Source organism: Aythya fuligula, chromosome 1 (genome assembly GCF_009819795.1).
Source record: "Aythya fuligula isolate bAytFul2 chromosome 1, bAytFul2.pri, whole genome shotgun sequence".
NCBI classification, from domain to species: domain Eukaryota; kingdom Metazoa; phylum Chordata; class Aves; order Anseriformes; family Anatidae; genus Aythya; species Aythya fuligula.
This window is the reverse complement of record NC_045559.1, coordinates 123,742,053-123,762,720: the sequence shown is the minus strand read 5'-3', so window position 1 is coordinate 123,762,720 and position 20,668 is coordinate 123,742,053. Positions and strand designations below refer to the sequence as shown.

Below are 20,668 nucleotides of genomic sequence, written 5' to 3'. Positions count from 1 at the left end.
GCTTGACCACTTTTGGGAGCTATGTGGTAATGAAAGCTCAGAGTGCCCTATCTTTAGGTGTAGCTGCTCTGTGCATTTTTATACTGATCTAATTAAAATGAAAGTGTCGTTCTATAGTGAGCATTTTTACCAATTTAAATTATCAGGAGACTATCTGCGTATCTGGTAAGCTGGTACGGAACTAATTTGGAGGAACTGTACTTTACAATTACAATGCAAAAATAATTTTGATTTTAATGATTTGTGTTTTGACATGAGATACATCAATCAGTTTCATTTTTTTTTAGTTATGTAGTATGTATTACACTCTATGTGCCATCAGATTTCCAGTGGTAAATTTAAATATTAATTTACAGGGTGTACTGAGTATGGAAGAGATCTGTTTGATTTAAAATTGGCAATTGACAATATGCAATCTTTACAGCTGTCTAAAATTGTTGAAGAAAAGAAAGAAAATTTTAAAGAAAAGTTGTGAGAATCTGTTTTTGAGAGGTAGAAATTGCAATGAAAGTAAAATGAGGGCTATGGAAGCCCTCTACCCCCTCCCTCCCCCCCCAACAAAAACAAAACAAAAAACCACATATTTTTATTATTTGTAGTCCAATATTCTATGAAAGTCTTGTAAATGTAAGACCAGCAACACTCTGAGTTTTAAGTATGTGTAGCAAGATTGTTGGCATGAAAGAAAGAAATCTTTCTGTTTTTTTATATTTTTATTTGCTTTTGGTTTGTCATATGAACTCATAATTTCAGGTGTATTTACATTTCTAGTGTGTAAGAAAGTTACTTTAAGAAAGTTAATTGTACTTCATCTCCATGTTTTTATCTCTATTTTCTTTAATAATAATCTTTTCAATAATAATTTTTTTAATCTGTGACAGAATTGTCATAATAGGTTAAATACTTCTGGCTTTGCTTCATGTTTACTTGGAGAATTGGTAGGTTTTTGAGCCTGCATGATTCTTTTTAGAGTCAAATGTTTGGCTTTTTTTTTTATCCCATTGACTTCTTTATCTCAGATCACTTGTTTTAAAGGAGCATGACCTGTTTTAATTAACGTTTGCAAATTAGTAGAAAAGTGTAGAAGAATTACACCTTTTCCTCTCAGAGAAATCAGACTAAAGAAAGTAGGCATGTTGTGGGGAAGGGTGTCAATAAACGCTTGCAGTTTGCGTGTGTGTCTTTCCCAGAGGTATACACATGGAGCTCTGGGATGCAGCCATAGTGCTCCCACCTGTCCCAGGGAAGGGGGAGTGCCTTTTTAAGTTTGTGCTGTCAAGAATTGCAAAGTACCTTTTTTATAAAGGAGGTTTTATATTCCAAGGGACCATCTTTTATCTGTTCCTACCCTGAAACCCCTTGTGTAATTGATTTGAGATTCTAGGTGAAGTAGTTGCCATAATGAGAAGGGCCTAATTCTGTTATCTGCAAGGTCACATTCAGTACCCTGCTTCTCTGCTCTGCTTAATTTTGTTAGGGAGGTAGATATACCAAGCTGTAAATCCTTAGGAAACCAGTGGGGGAACCTTAACTTTAATAGTAGTGATTACTGTGCAGCTTATTTCACGATTAATGATTCTGCTGAGTCTTTAAAATGTGTCCGCAAACACATGGTGCATAATGTTAATTGTTTTAACCTTAATTCTGTGAAAGTTAAATTTGTCCACAGTTAGTGTTGCATTTGGTTTTAATGTTGGTGCATTTGCAGATCAAAAATGAAGTGAACAAGCTGTATAAATTGTTGGAGATCGATATTGATGGAGTCTTCAAGTCCTTGCTGTTGTTAAAGAAGAAGAAATACGCTGCTCTTACTGTGGAACCAACAGGGGATGGGAAATACGTAACTAAACAAGAACTGAAAGGGTTGGATATAGTCCGAAGAGATTGGTGTGATCTTGCAAAAGAAACTGGAAAGTGAGTTTCTTTTTGTGGCATTGTCCTTGTTGCTGTTCTAAACAGTACATGCTTCATAAACATTTGATAACACGTGGCTGTTTCCTGGCCTCTGTAGATCGGTAGCAAACATCAGAGTTGGGGTATCTCAACTGATTGGTGTAGGAGGTGGTAAACATTACATTCTGGCACTTGTTACAGATCATGATTTTACAAGTCCAGGTGTCATTAGCTCCACTTTCTTTACAGCTTCTGTGGAAGCAGTGGATTTGATTTGTTGCAATTTTTATATGTAGTATAATAACCACAGCTGCAATCTTGTGAAAATGGAAGGTGCTACTAGTGTTTGCAGTCATAGGTTCAGATTTTTTTTTTTTTTTTTTTTTCAAAGATGGCAAAAGAAATTGGTAGTTGACTGTCTCAGCATCCTCTAAGAAAGCAGTCCAAAGTGTGCAAGAGAGAAGATAGCTTTCCATAGGACTGTTTGTCTTCCATTTTTCAAACAAAGCTTTTCTGATACTACATTATGATGGATAGTGGATTGATGATTTATGAATTATTGCACAGGACATTTTTATGCTCAACTTCAGTGGAGATAATACTTCCAACAATGTAGGAAAAAACACCCTGGAGTGGATGGAGAGATGGTCATCAAGGGACTGACTCAACTTACGTTGCATGCTGCCTCTTGAAAACTTAAATTGTGGTCCAAATGCATCTAAAAATGAGTACTTTTTTACATTTGTAAAAATACACCACACACTTGCTTACTGTTCTTAAGACTTGCATTTTCTAAGAAAAGACGCATCATAATAGAAGCAAAATTTTCCAAGTTAGGAATGTATTAGTAATTAAAGCTATACAAATGTTTGAGAGTGTTCTTTAGTGACTAACTCTTCTGCAGCTGGCAGATCTTCCCAACCACATTTTACAGAAATAGGCAAGACTTTGCTTGCTTTAACTTTCTGTGTTCTCTTCTCTCTTCTCCTTGGTTCTCCCATTTCAGATACCTGCTTTGCAATAATAAATGGCAAAGCAAAATGGAACAGAAAATGGAATCTAGTTGGACTCAGCAATTCCAGACCACCGTTTCACATTAGAACTATTTACAATAATTTGCTTAGTAAAATAAATGAATAAATAAAATAAAACACAACAGAAAATATATATACAGGCAAATTGCTATAAATTTTGGATCAGACTTCATCCTCAGTTTCCTTAACTTGTAGAGGTAACCCATGGGAAGGGAGGAATGTGTTTGCTGTAATGGTTTTGCGTGTTTTAAGCTTTTCTTGATTTCTGAACTGTTTTTGCAGCTATGTAATTGGTCAGATTCTTTCTGATCAGCCCCGAGACATAATTGTGGAAAACATTCAAAGGCGGCTTATAGAAATTGGAGAAAACGTGATGAATGGCCGGATCCCAGTAAATCAGTATGAAATAAACAAGGTAAATGAAGTTTCAGCTCTTCTGTGTCTCAGGAAGCTTTACTGTTCCTGCTACTGACTCCTGATAAAGATCTTTTTAATCCTTATGGTGCTGTGAAATGGTTTAGTGGTAGGCTTTGCAGTGCTAAGTTGACGGTTGGACTTGGCCTTAGAGCTCCTCTCCAACCTGTCTGTATGTGCAAAGGGCATAGACTTCTTTTACTACATAGTTACTATGTGGACCTCTTGTATAACAAATTAAACTTATTTACCACAAAATAAAAACTTGTGCGTGCATATTAATTGTTGTTTCCTATGGGGGGCATCTTTTCAAGCAATCTGAAGTCTGCTGCTGTCTGACAATTTGTTTTTTCCTGTGTGTTTGTTCTCCTTAGCTGCTTATTGTGTGTTTTTTATATATATTTAGAAACCCTCTCTATTTTAAACAATAGTTTTATTTATTTTTATTGCATTTATACTGCTCTTTTTCACTGATGTTTCGTCTTGGCTGTCAGCACAGTGTTTATTGTTGTATGCAAAAGCTTGACTACATACTCCCAATGAGAGAACAGAATTACAGAATAATTTCTGTTCTGAAAATTCCTAGGATTGGTATCCTGCATTGTGAGATACCGAATAGCATAGAACATACTGTAGAGATCCTACAATCAAAGTAGAAACACTTTGTTGAGCTGTAAGCTGGTCTTGCTTTCTCAGAATAATAGCTGTCTCATGTCCCATCCTGCTCTCCTGTCCGCTGGTTCTGGACTTTGACAATTATGGGAAAGGCTGTGCTTTCAAAAGTTTTCTCCCAAATCATTATTTTGTATTTCTGGTTGAAAATACTTAAACTGAAGAAAACGATGAAAAGAACCAAGTGTTCTGTTTTATAGAAAACCCATATAAAAGCATAGTGTTGTCAGTTTGTTTCCTTTTAAAGCTCCATAGAAGGAAACTAATATTCGCTTAGAGATCTTATTCAAGACTTTACTACAGCAAGAAGCGAAATACTCTGTTTTATCTACAGGATTTTTAGCAAAAAGTATGTTTTTGGTTTATTTTTATGAATCCTCAATGAAACTTATATTTTGGTCTTCAAAATTCTCCCACTTGCCAGGGGTGTTTGATTAATAAATTGGGTATTATATTCTCCTCTCATGGTTCTGTGAAACAGATATCCCAAATTTACTTCATCCAGAGTGTCTTTCTTTTGCCAGATGGTCATCTGTTCTGTAAGACTGTGTTAATAAATCAGTTTAGAAATGCGTTCAGGTTGTCATCAGACTGTTAGAGAAAACAGTAGTTTTTATGGTTTATGTAAAAATTTTGTTATCCGTTTCTTACACTCTTCTTACTGCAAATATTGTCACAGTACTTAGTGTCCCAATAATACCTATGGAATAGTTTTCACTTGTAAATGCAGAATTTTCCTGTTTTACTACTTTGGAGATAATTTATGTATTTCCCTATTTAGTCGAATGTGTAAGTTGTTTTTAAGAATTAGGATAAGGGTAAATATTTAAATATAGCAATACAGTTTGTATACAACTTACTGAGTTAAATCTCAGTAGTACGAGATGCATGAAAATGTTTAAATGCAGTCATTTGATACAGAGCTTGTTAAAATACACTTACCTGCTTGATAATCAGATCTGCTTTATGACCTGAACTGCTGCACGGCTAAGGGCGAAATGTCTGGCTCTGTTTTTCTATTTTGTGTAATGTTTTCAACTTCAATTAGTTCAAATTGAAACCGATTGCATTATATCTCTATTATGTCTGTCTTTTTTCATGTTGCAAATGTACAAGTGGATAGTAGGTAGATGAAGATGGCTACCATGTAGTCTTGTCTCTTAAAGTTGTGAGTTGTCCATCACTGAGGTAAAATACTTTTCTCACAGTTATGTCTCTGTTTTCTCCTTTGATCTTTTAGGCCTTGACAAAAGATCCACAGGATTATCCTGACAAAAAAAGCTTACCACATGTGCATGTTGCCATGTGGATAAACTCTCAAGGAGGCCGAAAGGTGAAGGCAGGAGATACGGTGTCATATATCATTTGTCAGGTAAAAATGTCTTTATTGATAGCTGAATGCTAGATACTGTTTTGAGAGATGACAATGAAAACCAACTCCTGAAAAAATGTTTTGATGTTTGCTTGTTTGCGGTGAAATTACATTGTAGTTTAAAACAGTTCTCTATGATAAATTTGGTTTTATAGGGTCAGGAATAACAGACGTGATCAGTTCAGCTCATCTGGTTATTTCCATATAATGGCTTAAAATTTCCCCAAATTTTTGTTAGTATTTAATTATTACTAATTAATTTTAAAGAATGCATCCAACCTTTGTTTTAAGGAGAAAAAAGTTCTGGTGGCGAAGAACCTGTCATTTTTGCAAAACTCTTTGGTGGTGGCAGTTAAATATTGTTGTTCCAGTCTCAGCCTGTGTCCTTCCAGTTCATAGATGCGGTGCCAGATTGAATGACTGTGGGTTAGACCAGGGAATTTGAGGAGCTTTCTGTTTTCAGGTGTTTATCCTGTAAATGGTTTTACAACTTCCTAAGATGACATCATCTTTGTGACAGCCAGAACAGTGAAGCGGTTGTTTGTTGTTTTACTTTCCTTTTTTCTGGGCTGTTGACTATTTTTGTGGGGCTTTCTTTTGGGGCGGGGAGATGCACTATCTAAATGTGATAGTGTATCAGTGTCAAATATACATTTAATTCCACTTTACAAATTGCGTTAAATTATTCTGTTCATGCATCTGGGAATTATTTTTGTCTACAACCCCATACCAGTCATTCACTTTGCTGATTCAACGTGATAACCTTAGCTTTTTTCATCTGTGAAGATTTTGGAAATTGAATCACCAGCTCCTTCCAATCCCCAAAATACTACAAGAAACTCCCAAATACATGTATATACTGCGTTGCATGTACTGTGATTCTTTGAAGAGTCCAAGTCTGACATTGAGTCGCATTCCTTTACTCTGAAGCTAAGCTGCTGGAAGGAGTTCAAAAATGCCCTTAGGAACATGGCCTAAGTGTGTTTGGGTGTGTGGTTCAGTGGGAGGAATGTGCCACGCTCCTTTCCACATGCAAGTGGGAAGGGATTACGGCACCCTTCTACGAGAAGCATGGAAGCTTTTAACCCATTCCCCTCTCATTATCGTTGACATCACTGTGCCTTTCCAGCTGTTTCTCCACAGCATTCTTGTTACTCTGATCTTGAGCATGAACTGGAGAAAAATAAAACCTCCACAGGTATAAAACTCGTAAGAAAGTTCCTGCCCTCTGTTGATGAAAGCTTGCTTGGAGTTCTATAGAACTAGTTGGAGAACATTTCGGATTTGCTTTTTAGTTGGAAGTTCTTTATTGTCATTAGTGTTTTTCAGCTCATAAAACAGGCATAGTTTCTTTCCCTCTGCTGGTAAGTTCACCTGATGGAGTACTGTAGGGGAAGCGTTGTGGAATTTCTTGAGGCTGCTTTCTACTAAATGAAGCTTGAGTGAGTCAGCTTTCTTTCCTTGTCATCTTCTCTGACTGCTGGTAAATCCTGCTTCTCCTGGGAAATACAGTTGTTACAATAAAATCCAGTAGGCCTTTTAGTTTAATTTAATAGCAGTACACTGTTCTTAGTCATCTTACCATGTGTTTGACCATCTACTTAATATTTATTAGCGCTTCCTTCTGAAGTAACCTGGCCTGAAAATACTTTGCTGTTTCCCATTTAAAAGGAGGCAGGCTAAGTTCTGCTGCTGAAGACTGGAAGTAATTAGTGTCCTTCCTTAGGCAGCGCTGTCTACTGTGTGTGCTAAGGAAACATTAAAAAATGTAGGTGACACGTGTGGAATGTGTGTCAGCACATTACCTGCTGTTACACAGCAGAGGGATGCTCCAGAGTCATGGATGTTTTAAAAACTCCACTGCTTGATTTTTGGATGCTTGGTATCATTGTCTTTCAGGTGTTTAAACATGTTTATGAAACGTGGACCTCTTAGTAGCTAGGTACTGATGTGAGTGACTTGGATATTGTTATTTCATGAATACATACTCTAGTTTGGATTTGCTTAAAAATATAAAAACTGAGTTGGATTAAATGAGCCAAGGGATCTCTTATGCAAAACTGATGGGCTTGTGAACGCTACAACGTATCCCTATTTCATCTCCTTTATCTTTAAAAACTGAAACATATTGTTTTTTTACTTAATTGAGAGTTCTTATCCTGGTATGAAGAAGCTGCCAAGACTTAGGAGAGCTGGGCCCTGGGTACGGCTGAGCAATGACACAATGCAAGAGAAGAATGTACTTGTTGAAAGAAGAGAGCTGAAGGAATTGCATTACAATTATTTTAGCAAAGCAGCTGGATGAGCTGAATAGTCCTAAATTAATTTTGTTCTGAATACTGAGTTGTCTGAAAGGAGTAGGAGGGACCAATGGCTTGCAGTCTGTCTTTTTTAGTGATGGATTTTCAGTCCATGGTTGCTGACCCTATAGAAGCCGGTATCTTGCCTTATCTGCAAAAGAAAGGTGTCGTGTTAATGCTAACTTTTATTTAGCTGTGAGAAAGGCAAGAAGACTGTATACTTAGCAAAAAATACATTCTGGTCTCCTTCCCCCACCCCTTCAAGGTTTACTTCTATTCCTGAATACTTGATAAAATCCTACTTTAAGTTCTGCTGTAGGATTTTGACACACATTAGAAATATAGTTTCCTAGTGTAGCTGTGGACTGGTAATAAGTTGCATTCTACTGAAGAGTACAATCTTTTTAGAGTTGATACTTAATTCCTCTGCAAACACTGTTTACAATTTAATTACCTTCCCAAATCTATTTATTTTTCCCTCATCTTTCTGTTTTGAGTTGGAGAAGAATTTAATGTATACTCTGAGTGGCGTTTCTCTTTTGTGTTTCTTTCAGAATTTTTAATCTTTCAATTGGATACTATTGCCTCTTGTCATTTATTTTCATGCCAATAAATGGTGGTCCATTCTCTGACCATTCATTCTGTTTGTTTTTTTATAGAATCAAAGCATATAAATTTCATAGCAAAAGAGATATAGTTTCAATATCCAGGACTTGGAATTTGCTTGTTGTGCAAAATGATAATGCTAGTTTAGTACAAAGTGAATCCAAAATGCATGCCCTCTGCATATTTTTAACTGGGCTGATGGTTACAATGTGTTTTCATTGTGCATTTCAGAATTGACAGATGGGACTGTTTACTCTGTCTACTCTTACTGATTTGCACGTGTAGGCTGCAATAATACAAGCTGGATTTACATTCTTGAACTTGCTAGTTGATGCCAGCATCAGCAGTGTATTTTTTTTTTTTTTTACTACTGTTGGATTTGTATTGGATGCGTAATAAATCAACCAAAAGAGCGATTGTGTAACAATTTTGTATTAAAATAATAAATAATATTTGAAGCATAAGCCTTTGTATAGATTAAATGTGGATATTACTTTTTTCATACCTTTTTATTTCTGTCTCCTGTCTTAGGATGGATCAAATCTCAGTGCCAGTCAGCGAGCATATGCTCCAGAACAGTTGCAAAAGCAAGACAATCTTACTGTTGATACTCAATACTACTTGTCACAGCAAATACATCCAGTAGTTGCTAGAATATGTGAGCCTATAGAGGGAATTGACTCTGTTCTTATTGCAACGTGGTTAGGTAAGTATTCTAAATTCAGTTTATTTAAAGAATTACAAGAGACAAAGTGAGAAGTTTAAATGCATGTTTCATAACAGAAATGCTTCTGAAAAATCAGTCTTTGTGCAGTGAATGATAAGCATGTTTTAGGTAGTCTATAGAAAGCAGTTTGGATTGTAGGTATGGCTTGTATGACTACTGCAGAATAACATTTTTCAGGAGGTGCTCATTAACATGAACATGATCTCATAATCCTGTTCAGAGTTGCAAAAATCTCTTGTTCATGTGACAGTACTGCAAGTGTTTGGTGACAGTACTATTGCACGTCTCTGAGATTTTCCTAAGCTACAGAAGTAGTTCTGGAGCATGCGCTCTCTAGCACTCTTTAGAGAAACCAGTTGTAATTATAACGAAAGGATACAATTTTTTTAGTATTCTGTAAGTGTAGAATTGTTTTTTTTTTTTGCTAGAACTGACCTACTGGGTAACAGAAACACAAAACCTGACTAACAGTCTTCATTTCTCCATATGGGGCAGGCAAGCAGCCAAAAAGAAGTGCTATAAAAATGTGCATAACGCTAGTGACCCACAGAATCACAAGTTTTTATTCCAAGGAGCAACAGGGAATTGCCCTTGTTAGAGCTGGTTTTCCTTTTAAGAGGATGTTAAAGTAATTAGATATTTTTCTGCCCAATTCTGATTGCCTTCTCCATCTCTAGAAGGAAGTACGGGTGTTAAAAAAAAAAAAAAAAAAAGCATTCTTACAAGCATCTTTTTCTGAAAATATAATGATATGTGTGTAATCTTTTCTGTATTATTTCCTCCCTAAAAATGATTCACTAATAGGCGTGGTCTCCTAGATAAACAGAAATTTTGTGATCTGTATAGCCCACACCTCACTTGGTTTTTGAAACTCTTAACTCTAGGATGTGGAAAAAGCTGTTAATCTTGCTGGTCGATGAGTTCTTGACAAGACTGTCCTCTATCACAAGAAATCTTTGAGCGTTTGTCCTGTGTGAGTTTAATCATCTCCTATTTGATACCATGTCTGTAGGAAGTTCAGACCTGCAGAGATGGCTTCAAGCATTCTGAAGTTGTGAACCAAAGAGGAGTTGGTCCTCAGTGTTTATGTATTCAGGAGATGGCCAAGGTCCAAGAACTGGCCACTTAAAACCAGCAGGCGATGCGTTGTCAGGACTGTTCACCTGGGACAAGGCACCTCTGTAGCTTCATCCTAAAACACCTTAATATCCCAGGACAGTCTATATAATGTGCACCTTTTCCATCTCCATTTCTAAGTTGTCCGTAAAATCAAACAACTTTGGGAGTGTGAGCACAATGAGCACAGACGTGGTTGTTTGGCTGTGGGAGTGCATCTTGGAGGCATTGGGTGTTGCTGTGTATCCCCAGCTGCTCTGGTCCTTTGAGGAGGTGTCAGTCCTACTTCGCACACACAAATCATGCTGTTTATGTGGTAGGGCCTCAGTATACAACTTTCCCTTGATGTCAGAGTGGACTATGTGGCCAAACTGAAAAGCATTTTACTTAGGTTTAAAATTTTAAAATATGAGGCAGGCTTGCACTTTATTTAAGTAAAAACAAACAAACAAACAAAAAAACTAGTATTTGTGGAGCAAAGGTTGTTGGTCCTGTAAAGTTAGGCTCAAATTCAGAGGTTTTCTTTATTCACAACAAGTTAAATTTATAAGACTATCTCTCTTCAGGCACCTAAATTAAGTGCCCAGGTTTTAAGAGCTGTATGCCACTTGATGGCATCAAGATGGAGATTTAAAAAAAATAAAAGAATAATAAGAAGATAATATATGGGAATATTATGTTATCTCTATATGTTATGATATAATTATGGTGTCATAATTATATATGATAATACGTCATATATTACCATTGTTATCTTCATCTTTGTTTACTTGGCAGTGCTTAAATTGAGTTTGGGATTCAAGTCTAGACTTTTTCAAAACTGTCTTTCTACTTATGTGTTTATATACATTATATAATCAGAGCACTTAATCAGAGTTGTACATAAATTGTTGCAAGTTGAAGTTATCGCAGAGCTTTTTTAAACAGTACTGTAAGGATAGTCAAGTGTGTTTGTTTCAGAGGAAATGAAAATGATTTCAAGTGTACAAGATATTAGAGTCCAGCTTAGCAGCAAAAGTGTTACTGTTGTTTCTTAAGTTGGGCTTTTTTTGTATAGTGTATTCATAATGTTACACAGCCAAATTCTTGTTTTCCTTATCTTTTTGTAAAAGAGCATATTTTTCTATTTTGAAGAAGAAAGTTACTGTTCTGGAGGGATACCTAGCTGTCATATCTGTGGGCTGGAACTTTTTTATGCATTCTCATTGTGTGTTCTTCTCTGTCTGATCTGATTTATCGTGTTATGTTGTGGAAGGGTCTGTATAGGGAGAATGATTGTAGCAAAAAGGTCTCAGCTTTTTAACAGGATCTCCTTATAATGTGAATATTTAATTGATATATCACCGTGTTAGTCCAAGTAGATAAAATTGAGCTCTGCTTAGGGAGACTTGGCTTACAGCAAAATGATGAAAAGTTCTTTGTTCTGTCTGTGCTCAAAGTAAGTTATTTTAACTAAGCTATTTTAGACACTGAAGAACAAAAGCAAATAACCACACCTAAAAATTGCAGAGAACTCTTTAAATATCACATTTATTCCCTATGGAATCAAGCTGAAAATTGCCTTTTGTTTTCGGACATTGTAGGAGGTCTGCCTAGCCTTAAGAGATGGAAATTCATTGTTTCTAAAAATGAGAACCTCCTGAGCATACTCCTGCATTCCCTCTTTTTCTTCAAGTTCTCAGGGAAATGCAGTGACAAGATGAGGGTTGTGAGTGCTTTTGAAACTAAGTAAAATGTGCAATCTGATGATTTCAGTCAATAAATCTGATCTTTTTCAGTGCTTGGAGACCTGGCTTAGATCATCTTGAAGCTGACCATTGTTTTTAATCAAAAAGATCTTGATTGGCAGAACACTTCTTTTAACAAATTTATTTTACACTTTGTTGTTATTTAGATATTACTTCTGGTGTCAAAGAAAAATCCAACGTTGTTTCTCTGTCATCAAAAGCATCTAAACATTACGGAAGCAGAGTCAGGCCTAGACTATGTCATGGTTATCTGAATGAGATGTGCTGCTGCTTTACAAACAGAAGTGCGCATCGGCACTCTGTAAGGTGTTTGACATTGGGGCGTTTTGTAGGAAGGTTATCTGATTTTGGGGGAGTCATTCCTGGGTCCTGCTGAGGCTCATCATCATGAATATCTCCAGCACCCGTTCCTCCTTCCTCCCAGTGCCTGCACATTAAATCCTTCTTGTAAGATCCCCCACCTGCCTTAAAGGTATGTTTTTTTTAGGGAGTCATTTACTAGGTACCCGTCATGGTTAGCAGTACCCAGAGTGCCCCTCCTGATAGGACTGGCTGAGCTCACCTTGTGGCAAGCAAGGACTGGGGAAGCTTCTCTATTTTTCCTTGGGGTTCTCACATTAGGCAGTGAGGTGAGAGCAGAGGGGTGGGAATGAAAGTTAAAGAAATGTCAAAAACCCATGACAATAGAGTAAAAAGCACCAGAGTGCATGGATTTTGTTGTTTGTGGCTTGGCTTCTTTCTTTTCTCTACAGTGCTTTAGCCATACTTAGAAGCTCGGGCTTGCTGAAGCGTGGTTTGTGGGGCAGACGTACCCCAGTCCCCTCACGGCTGTGGTCAGGGCACAGATGTGAGGTGGGGGAGAGGAGAAGGGCCTCACCATGGAGAGGGATGTACACACAGGGTCTGTTCTCTGTATAGTTTGGGTTTCATTGCTCGTCTTTCTCAATAAAACTAAGTACGGGCCTGGCCTGGGCTCACCTCTGCCTGAAGCGGCAGCGGGAGCCCGGCTGGGCGTTGGCACGGGTACCCACACACTCGGGGGTTACCACCATGCCGTCCACACATCCTGGGACAAATCCTCTTCGGGAAGCGGGCTGCCCGTGCCCGGCAGGAGCCTGTCTGTCACGAGCAGCAGCGAAAAACCCCAAACTCCCATTTTTTTTTTGACGTGCAAAGCTGCCGGCCGCCTGGGCCCGGCCGCGGCTCTAGGTGGCAGCACCAGCCCTCTCTGCGCCGGCCCTGAGGGGCACGCACACACCAAGCGGGCAGAAACACCCCGGGATGGGGCCCACAAAAGACAAAATCCGCGGAAGAACGCGATAGCCTCTTCCCAAATGTTTCCCTGAAAGCTGAAACCTGGCGGCTCCGCTGCCTTTCGTGTTTGTCGCTCCTGTGCGCTTGGGAGAGGGCAGAAATGGCAATAATAGCCTGTGGAAAATCTGGAAAACTATCTGCAGAAATTTGTGTTTTCAAAACATTACGCTTAGTTCAATATACTTGGCGTTTCAGTTTCCTCAGTGACCTTTTCGCTTGCCAGAAATGCTTTAACAATTCTGTTCCGTAATTCCGGAACAAGTTCTGGAACTTTCCTTTATCACTTACTTTTGGCACTCTGCTCATCTGCGAGTTTTAGCATTACCCTCCTTTCCTTTGTCATGCGTGCAACTTTTTTTTTTTTTTTTTTTTTTTTTTTTTTTTTTTTTTTGACAGACTGGAAAGCTTACCTGGGGCATAGGTACGTTTAGATAAATTCTCAGAGTAACACAAACTCCTTTTCATTTTTCTTGATGTCACGGAAGATGAGAGGAGTTCAAAGAAGCTCACTGGGCCTTCTCATTCTAACTACTTAAAATAAAAATAAATAAATAAAAATAGTTTTAAAAAAAAATCCCATTCACTAGAAATTCCCTGTTTTGCTTACCAAATATTGTAATATCCCCAGTATGACCTGGTCCCAGAGGAGACAAGTTGTGTGTGAAATGCATTAATTGAACCAACTAACCATTCCTGAAAGGAGATAATAGAAAAAATAGGTCCCAGTTCCATGAGATAATTAATGTAGGCATGGTGTTTAAAAGCCTGATTTGCAGTCCCTTTGATTTCACTGGGGCTGTTTACACACTAAAAATTAAATGTATACTGGGATCATCACAATATTTCAATAATTTTTTTTTCTGTTTTTCTCTCCAGCCAAAACAGCTAAGAAAGTTCAGAGATAGGTGCGGTTCAGATTCTTCAGTGAATATATTTTTTTTCCTTTTTAGATTATTACCAAACGTCTGCGTGCTTATTGCTCTTCCCATTTTTGACTGAATATTGGAAAAGTGCAGTTGACTGAAGATCAAAATTTCTCTTATTTAGTGCCCTGTTTTGCTGTGCTACTGCTGTTGGGGAAACTACCAAAGATAGATTTCTAGCTGAACGTTAATAGCATCTGTATCAGAAAGTTGCAATGATCTTTTTTCATTCCAGTCCTAAGCTCACACTAAGCTGTGCATTTTTATTTGTAGTTACCATTACTATCTTAGTTTCAACCTACTGCATGCTTCAGTTGATTTTTGATCTTTTCTGTTTTGCAAAATCTTAATGCTAAACTTGTCCCCTTTCTAAAACTTTTATCTACTGCATGTTTGTTGCAGAACATTCTCCTTGTTTTCTAAAACAGCAAATGTATTGCCAACTCATTTTCCAAAAATAAGAAACTTAAAAGAAAAACAAAAAATCCAACATTAATTTTCTTTGGGGGGGGGGGGGGGGGGGTGCCATGTGTGTTAAAGTGTAAAATATGGTATTAGCAGTCTTATTTCTTTTCCTCCTCCTTTTAATGAATAGCAGAGAGCTGTGTTAAAAGTTTAAGAACCTTTTTGAGATAAATTGTTACCCTATGCACTAGCATTTGTTTCTTATGATAAAACTGAAATTAGGAAGATTAAATCTTAGTCAAAACTCTGTTTTATCAAGAACCAATTAAGCTTGTTTTCACATTGGAATTTGCTTGTCCTTGAATTTGTCTTATAGTTGTGGAAGCTCAGAATAGTGATAATAGTCACAGATACCAAACCTTTTATGTAAAGACAATCTGCGTCTGCCTGTGTAAGACAAGTGTTGTATGTGTGCAGTTAATATTTATCTAGAGTAACTGAATATTGCTCCCAAACGTTTTCTTTTAAGTCTTCCTGTACTGTATAGTAAGCTTAAGAAGAAAAGTAAAATCTAGCTTCACTTTCTATTTGTAATCTTTTGTACTTTTTTCAATGGTAATTATTACATTTGCTACTGAATTTTACACACGATATGGAATGATACAAGGTAACATTTTACTTGGCTTAATTAGTCCTCCTTAAAAATATTTTTAAAGGACTTCTCTTTGATCTTTTCTTATTAATACAGTAAGCCATAGTTTTCTAAACATTTTCTTTTACATTCTCATAAAATGATTTTTTTCTAGTTTGTGCTCTTTGCTAGAGATAAAGAACGGCAGCAACAACAGAAAAAGCTATGGGTGGAATAAATGGACTTCTAAAAGGTTGAACATGACAAAGGATGACAAAAAATAAGGATTTTTATTAAGTTTACTTTGGCAGTTTTATTCCTAGGGCAGTGAACTTCGTGCTTGCTTGCTTATTTACTTATTTGTGGTTGAATCAGTATTTTTAGGATCTCTTTTGTGTATTTATTTGTTTAAAATCTTGAGTTCTGGCAATCAGAAATAAAGCATTTTGTCTCCAGTGCCGCCGTTTTAAATGCTGCTGCTGAATTTTAACCACTGCATTAGATTGAAACCTACATGCTGTTAACCACTGAGCCAAAATGAAATCGACCACTGCATTGAAATCAGAGTTGGCAGTTGTATACGGACTTGAAGGAGTTGGTAATAGCAGTGCACCCGTGTTTCTTTAATGGGGTTTTTATTCTCTGTTTTCAGTTTTAATGGTGCCATTTTGATTTAAAGACTGTTTCTTAATAACGATGCACATTTTTATTGAAATATTTTCAACGTAACTTAAGAAGAAAATAACAATAAAGCCATCCGTTAGGAGCAGTTTCCTCAGAAACAAAATGTTCTGTTGCATACTCCCATGATAATGCAACGTGCTTGTTTTATTTATAAAGCAATCTTGCGTAAGAAGATAAGTAAGAAGATTTCTTCGTGTTTTGTGGCTAAAAATTGTAAAAAGTATTTATATTTATAGAGGATTTTTTGCTAAGGACAGATTTTCAGCTTCTGAATTTACATTTTATAACTTTCTTTTGAATCTGCTTCACCAAGCATATGAAAAATGAGCCTACTAGCATGGTTGACCTCTTAGTCTTTTGAAATTTTTGTTTCTTATTAATAGGACTGGATCCCTCCCAATTCAGAGTCCATCACCATTACCATAAAGATGAGGAGAATGATGCCTTGGTTGGTGGCCCAGCTCAGCTCACTGATGAGGAGAAATATAGAGACTGTGAAAGATTCAAGTTTTGCTGCCTCAAATGTGGAACAGAGAATATTTATGACAATGTATTTGACTGCTCGGTTAGTTTTCTGTTTTATTTCTCTTCATTGGCAAGGGAGTAAAATAGCTGTAGAGGAATGGGCTTTTCAGATAGGATTCACATGATGTAGGAGAAGATACCGCGTTGTTTAAGTACTGCTGTTTATAGCTTTGGAACAGAAATATGCTGATAGGACAGCGCAGAAATATTTTTCCCATTTTTGCATCTCAGCCAGGAACAGTGTAGTCTAGGAGAACATGTGAGATAAGCTGGCTTCATTAATCTGTTTGCCCACATTCATGAATGATTGTGAACTGTAACTTTTTAAGGCAGCCTTATCTTAACACCTGAGTAACTTCCAGTTCTCTATTTAATGAAACCTTCGTGTAGCAATGGTAATTTCTTAACCTAAATCATATTAATTGGAACAAAGTGTTTTTGAAATTTGTGTTTATCTTCTTACATTCCACTTCCTTTCTTGCCAGTAAGGTTTTTCTGTTATCTTTCCTTCTGTCTTTGTATATTGAACATAAAAAGTCATAGGGGTGCATTCTTGTTGAGAAGTTCTGCCAAAAAATGTATCTGGGACCTTGGATCACAACTTGAAATAGGGCCAAGTGTTTAACTCTGCAGCGATATTATGCGTGTATTAGTCATTGGCAAATTAGCAAACTTCAGAGTAGTGAAAACCTTGAAAATGAAAGCAAATAAATCTTTTATCTAAATTAAAAGTAATTATTTTAAGTTAATTTGGACAAACAGCAGATGTTTTGAATATTTCTGAGTCAAAATAAAGCGGTCTCTGGAAGCAAGACAAAAAGACACGCAAATCGAGCAATGCTTTGTAAATCCTTGACTTTTGTTCATTACAGCGGTAAATAAAATAGTTAATTGCACATAGACTTGACAACTTGCAGATGGGCTAACTGAAGAGAAGTGGATGTCAAACTATTTAAAAAAAAAATAAATAAAAAAAAAACACAACACATTAAAAACAACAAAAGAGTAAAAAAATCCCCACACAATTATTTAGTGGAATTATTTAGTATTGTGAGTGGGGGTTTAGCCAAGATGGTTTGGAAAAGCATAATTGTTAAGTCTTAACTGGAAAGAGAACTTCGTTAAAGTTTTACAACCACCCAACCTAACAGGATGTTGTTATTTTAATGAGAATTCAACACAATTCAATTTCAGCAATTCATATGTTGCTTCCAGGTTCTGGAATTTTCATGTCAGGCATTCAAAACTTTCAAAAGTAAAGCAAAGGAGATTCTGTAAAACTGTAAAAGGTGTTCTTTGCACTTGGGGGAAAATAAAAGATGGTCGCCTTGTTCTTGTTTCACAAGGTTTGTCTCTTCAGCACTGTTAGTAATCTTGTAATTGGTGTCCCCAAGATGGATTTCAGTGATCTGAACAGTAGGTTGGGAAGAAAATTTGAAAACTACTGGTCCTGTCAGAGAAGTCTCTGCATAGGTGTGGCCAACTATGATGGAAAGGAAGAAGGCCTAGATAATAAAGATACACTTGAAAAAAATAAATTATTTGAAAAAAGCTTTAAGACTATTCTTTTTTTTAAGGAAAGTTTTATGTCTAAACTCCTGTAATAATTTCTGCCATCATCTGCTATCATGATGTATGTTAATTTACACTTCTGTTTTCAGGGGCGATTTATTGAACCCAGTTTGGAAAGGTGCAGTAAGAGTGAATGTGAAGAGCCTCCTTTCAACCACGTGGTTCAAATGAACAACAAATTACTGTTGGATATTAGACGCTACCTCCGAAAATACTACAATGTAAGTATTCAGAAAATATTCTGCCCTATCAAGTTCATTTTCTAAGTTGCCCCTGAATTTAGTGAATGGCATATAACCCTTTTTTGTATTGAACAAAATAGTAGCATGCAATAGCAAACCCCAACTTCATGAAAATGAAACTATCAATTAGTAATTCTTAAAATACTAATTTTGAATGTTGTGTTGTTTTGTTCTCCAGATAGCTCAGTCTCATGTCAAGATAGTCAACTGTATATATACAGTTTTTTGTAACTGTATTTGTCCGCTTTACTACAGATGTAGTAGCTCTGTTTTCCACCCTTTGAGATGGCTAGCATTGTATGGCATTGTGGGAAAAAAAAAAGTTTGAAATTCCCATCTTCATGCTGACCAAAATGGTTACAGGTTAGGAAAAATATACAAAATACTTTTAAATTATCTTAATATATGTTTGGCATCTGTAATATGCTGACTTGGCAGCTAACCGTTTGGTCAAATATCAAAAATTGTTTTTGAAAATTTGGCCTGTTAATGAGAGGCTAACCTAATCTGTGGTATTTATGATTTGTTTTCTCAGGTATTAAAAAATATTTTTGCAGATGGCACTTAAAATGCTGAAAATTAGCATAATAGTTTTCAGGTTTAATTATGGTTTAACACGAAGCATGCTTTTTGTTCTTTCTTCTATATTAGTTCCTGTTGCATTGTACGTAAGTGTTCTCTAATCTGTTTTCTGGACGTGATAAATTCTGCATGTATAAATGTCTTTGAATGAAGGTCTTTGCATCAAAAGGAGCACAAAACTTGGTCTATTTAAATTCAGGCAGTATTTCACAAGGTAGGATTGATCCTTCCTTTGCGTTGAAGGTAAAAGTAGATGACTTGGACAAGTTACCCAAATGCCAAATCTCGAGTTACTTTATTGCAAGGTCCACCTGGCTGCAGAATTTTTATTGAAATGATACTACTATATGCATTATATTATAAAGTGTGTTGTTATATGTCAAGGTAATACATTTACACGGACTGCTTTTTTAATGCTTATTATTAAGTTTTTTAGATTTAATGTATGTACGTTATCATACTATACAATGTATATTATCATAATATACAATGTATATACTTTGGCATATAAAGTGCTTGATACAATGTGCATAATATGTGCAATAGCAAACTTGATTAATGAAGGAAGATACATTTAAGGACGGGAAAAACTATTGTTTCTGATAAGAATGAAAAGTGGCATAATATTTTACTCCACTCTCTAGATTTAGTTTTTTTTTTTTTTTTTCTATATAAGACTGAGCTATGAACCAAATTCTGAAATGTTTGAATATTGTAATTTGTCCTGTTGAAATCTATTATGTATCTTACTACACAGCATATATGATAATGAAGTGTCTTCCAAAAGGAATTTAATTGTCCTTGTAAGTGAAGGCTTTATAAGTTTGGTTATGTTTTCAGTGCTGAGAAATGGCTTTTAACCTAGTTAAATATAATAATAAAGCTTAAAATTACTTTTTTAACTGTGGAATACATTCAGGGTTTTAAAATGTGAGATTATTTTAGTGTAAAATGTAATTTTGAAGTTGCACAATTCTAATTTTTAAAAAAGACTTTCCACTGAGTTGGTCAAGAAAACTTTTTGTCCTGTTAGCTCTTAGAAAAGCAGGTGCTCTGAGTTTTAGTGTATTCCTTTCATCATGTACTTGTAGTGACTGTGTAACAGCTGGAGTTGAAACTTGTCAAATGGGTGTTTGCACTAATGTATATAATCCTATAAACTATAAAGACACACAGAAGTACTGTGGCAAAGTACCATCTGAATGAAACATTTGAGGAAGCTTTGAGACACTTACTTATGTCTCCTGTTGTAGTTCTTGCATCTAAGAGGTGCAGAAGTATCTGTTTAAGTAGATGAATATGTTGTCTGAATATGTCACTCCATTAACTTTGATTTTTTTTAGATGTTATTGTTTTTGTATGTTGGTCAAATGGCACATAATACAAAAACATAAAATGAAAAAATATTTTTTTTACCCTTAAAATAATGATCTACTTTATAAAAAGTCAGCCTTATTAAGAGCCTTTTGGCCTGATCCACAGCTCACTGAAACAAATAAGCTATTTTTAATGAGCTTTGAATAATATAATTTTTTCTTTTATCTGTTTAGGAATGTTGTGTGTTGTTTCCCCTACTCTATTGAAATGCCTTCATATGTAGCTGTTTAAATTTAGGGGGGGGGAGTGCCATCAAATCTAAAAGTGGAAAATCTATTTTCCCTTTTTGGCGTGTAGAGGTTAATAAATATAATGGTGATGTACTTCTTTCCTTCAAGAAGATGCAAATGTAAGTGCACAAATAGAATTTTGTAAGCCTGCTGCAATCTCATTGTTTTTGTAAATTATTCGCCTCTATTTTTTGTTCCTTCAATCATTTTTCCCCATTAAACATTGAAATATTTTATATCTGCCTTCCAAAACTTATCTGCCTTTGCTCCAGTATCAGTGGATTTCTTAATAGTATTAACA

At 36.1% G+C, this 20,668-nt stretch overlaps 1 protein-coding gene across 2 annotated transcripts in view; it reads left to right on the top strand.

Annotated features, from left to right (window-relative positions):
* The window catches only part of POLA1 (DNA polymerase alpha 1, catalytic subunit), a 199,593-nt gene that overhangs the window by 70,883 nt on the left and 108,042 nt on the right, over nt 1-20,668 (top strand). For both annotated transcript variants that reach the window (XM_032191650.1, XM_032191640.1), the window contains exons 29-34: nt 1,709-1,914; nt 3,210-3,342; nt 5,254-5,385; nt 8,823-8,997; nt 16,223-16,404; nt 18,026-18,157. In XM_032191650.1, the coding sequence (XP_032047541.1) occupies nt 1,709-1,914; nt 3,210-3,342; nt 5,254-5,385; nt 8,823-8,997; nt 16,223-16,404; nt 18,026-18,157 (960 nt within the window). The remainder of the gene's footprint in view (nt 1-1,708; nt 1,915-3,209; nt 3,343-5,253; nt 5,386-8,822; nt 8,998-16,222; nt 16,405-18,025; nt 18,158-20,668) is intronic.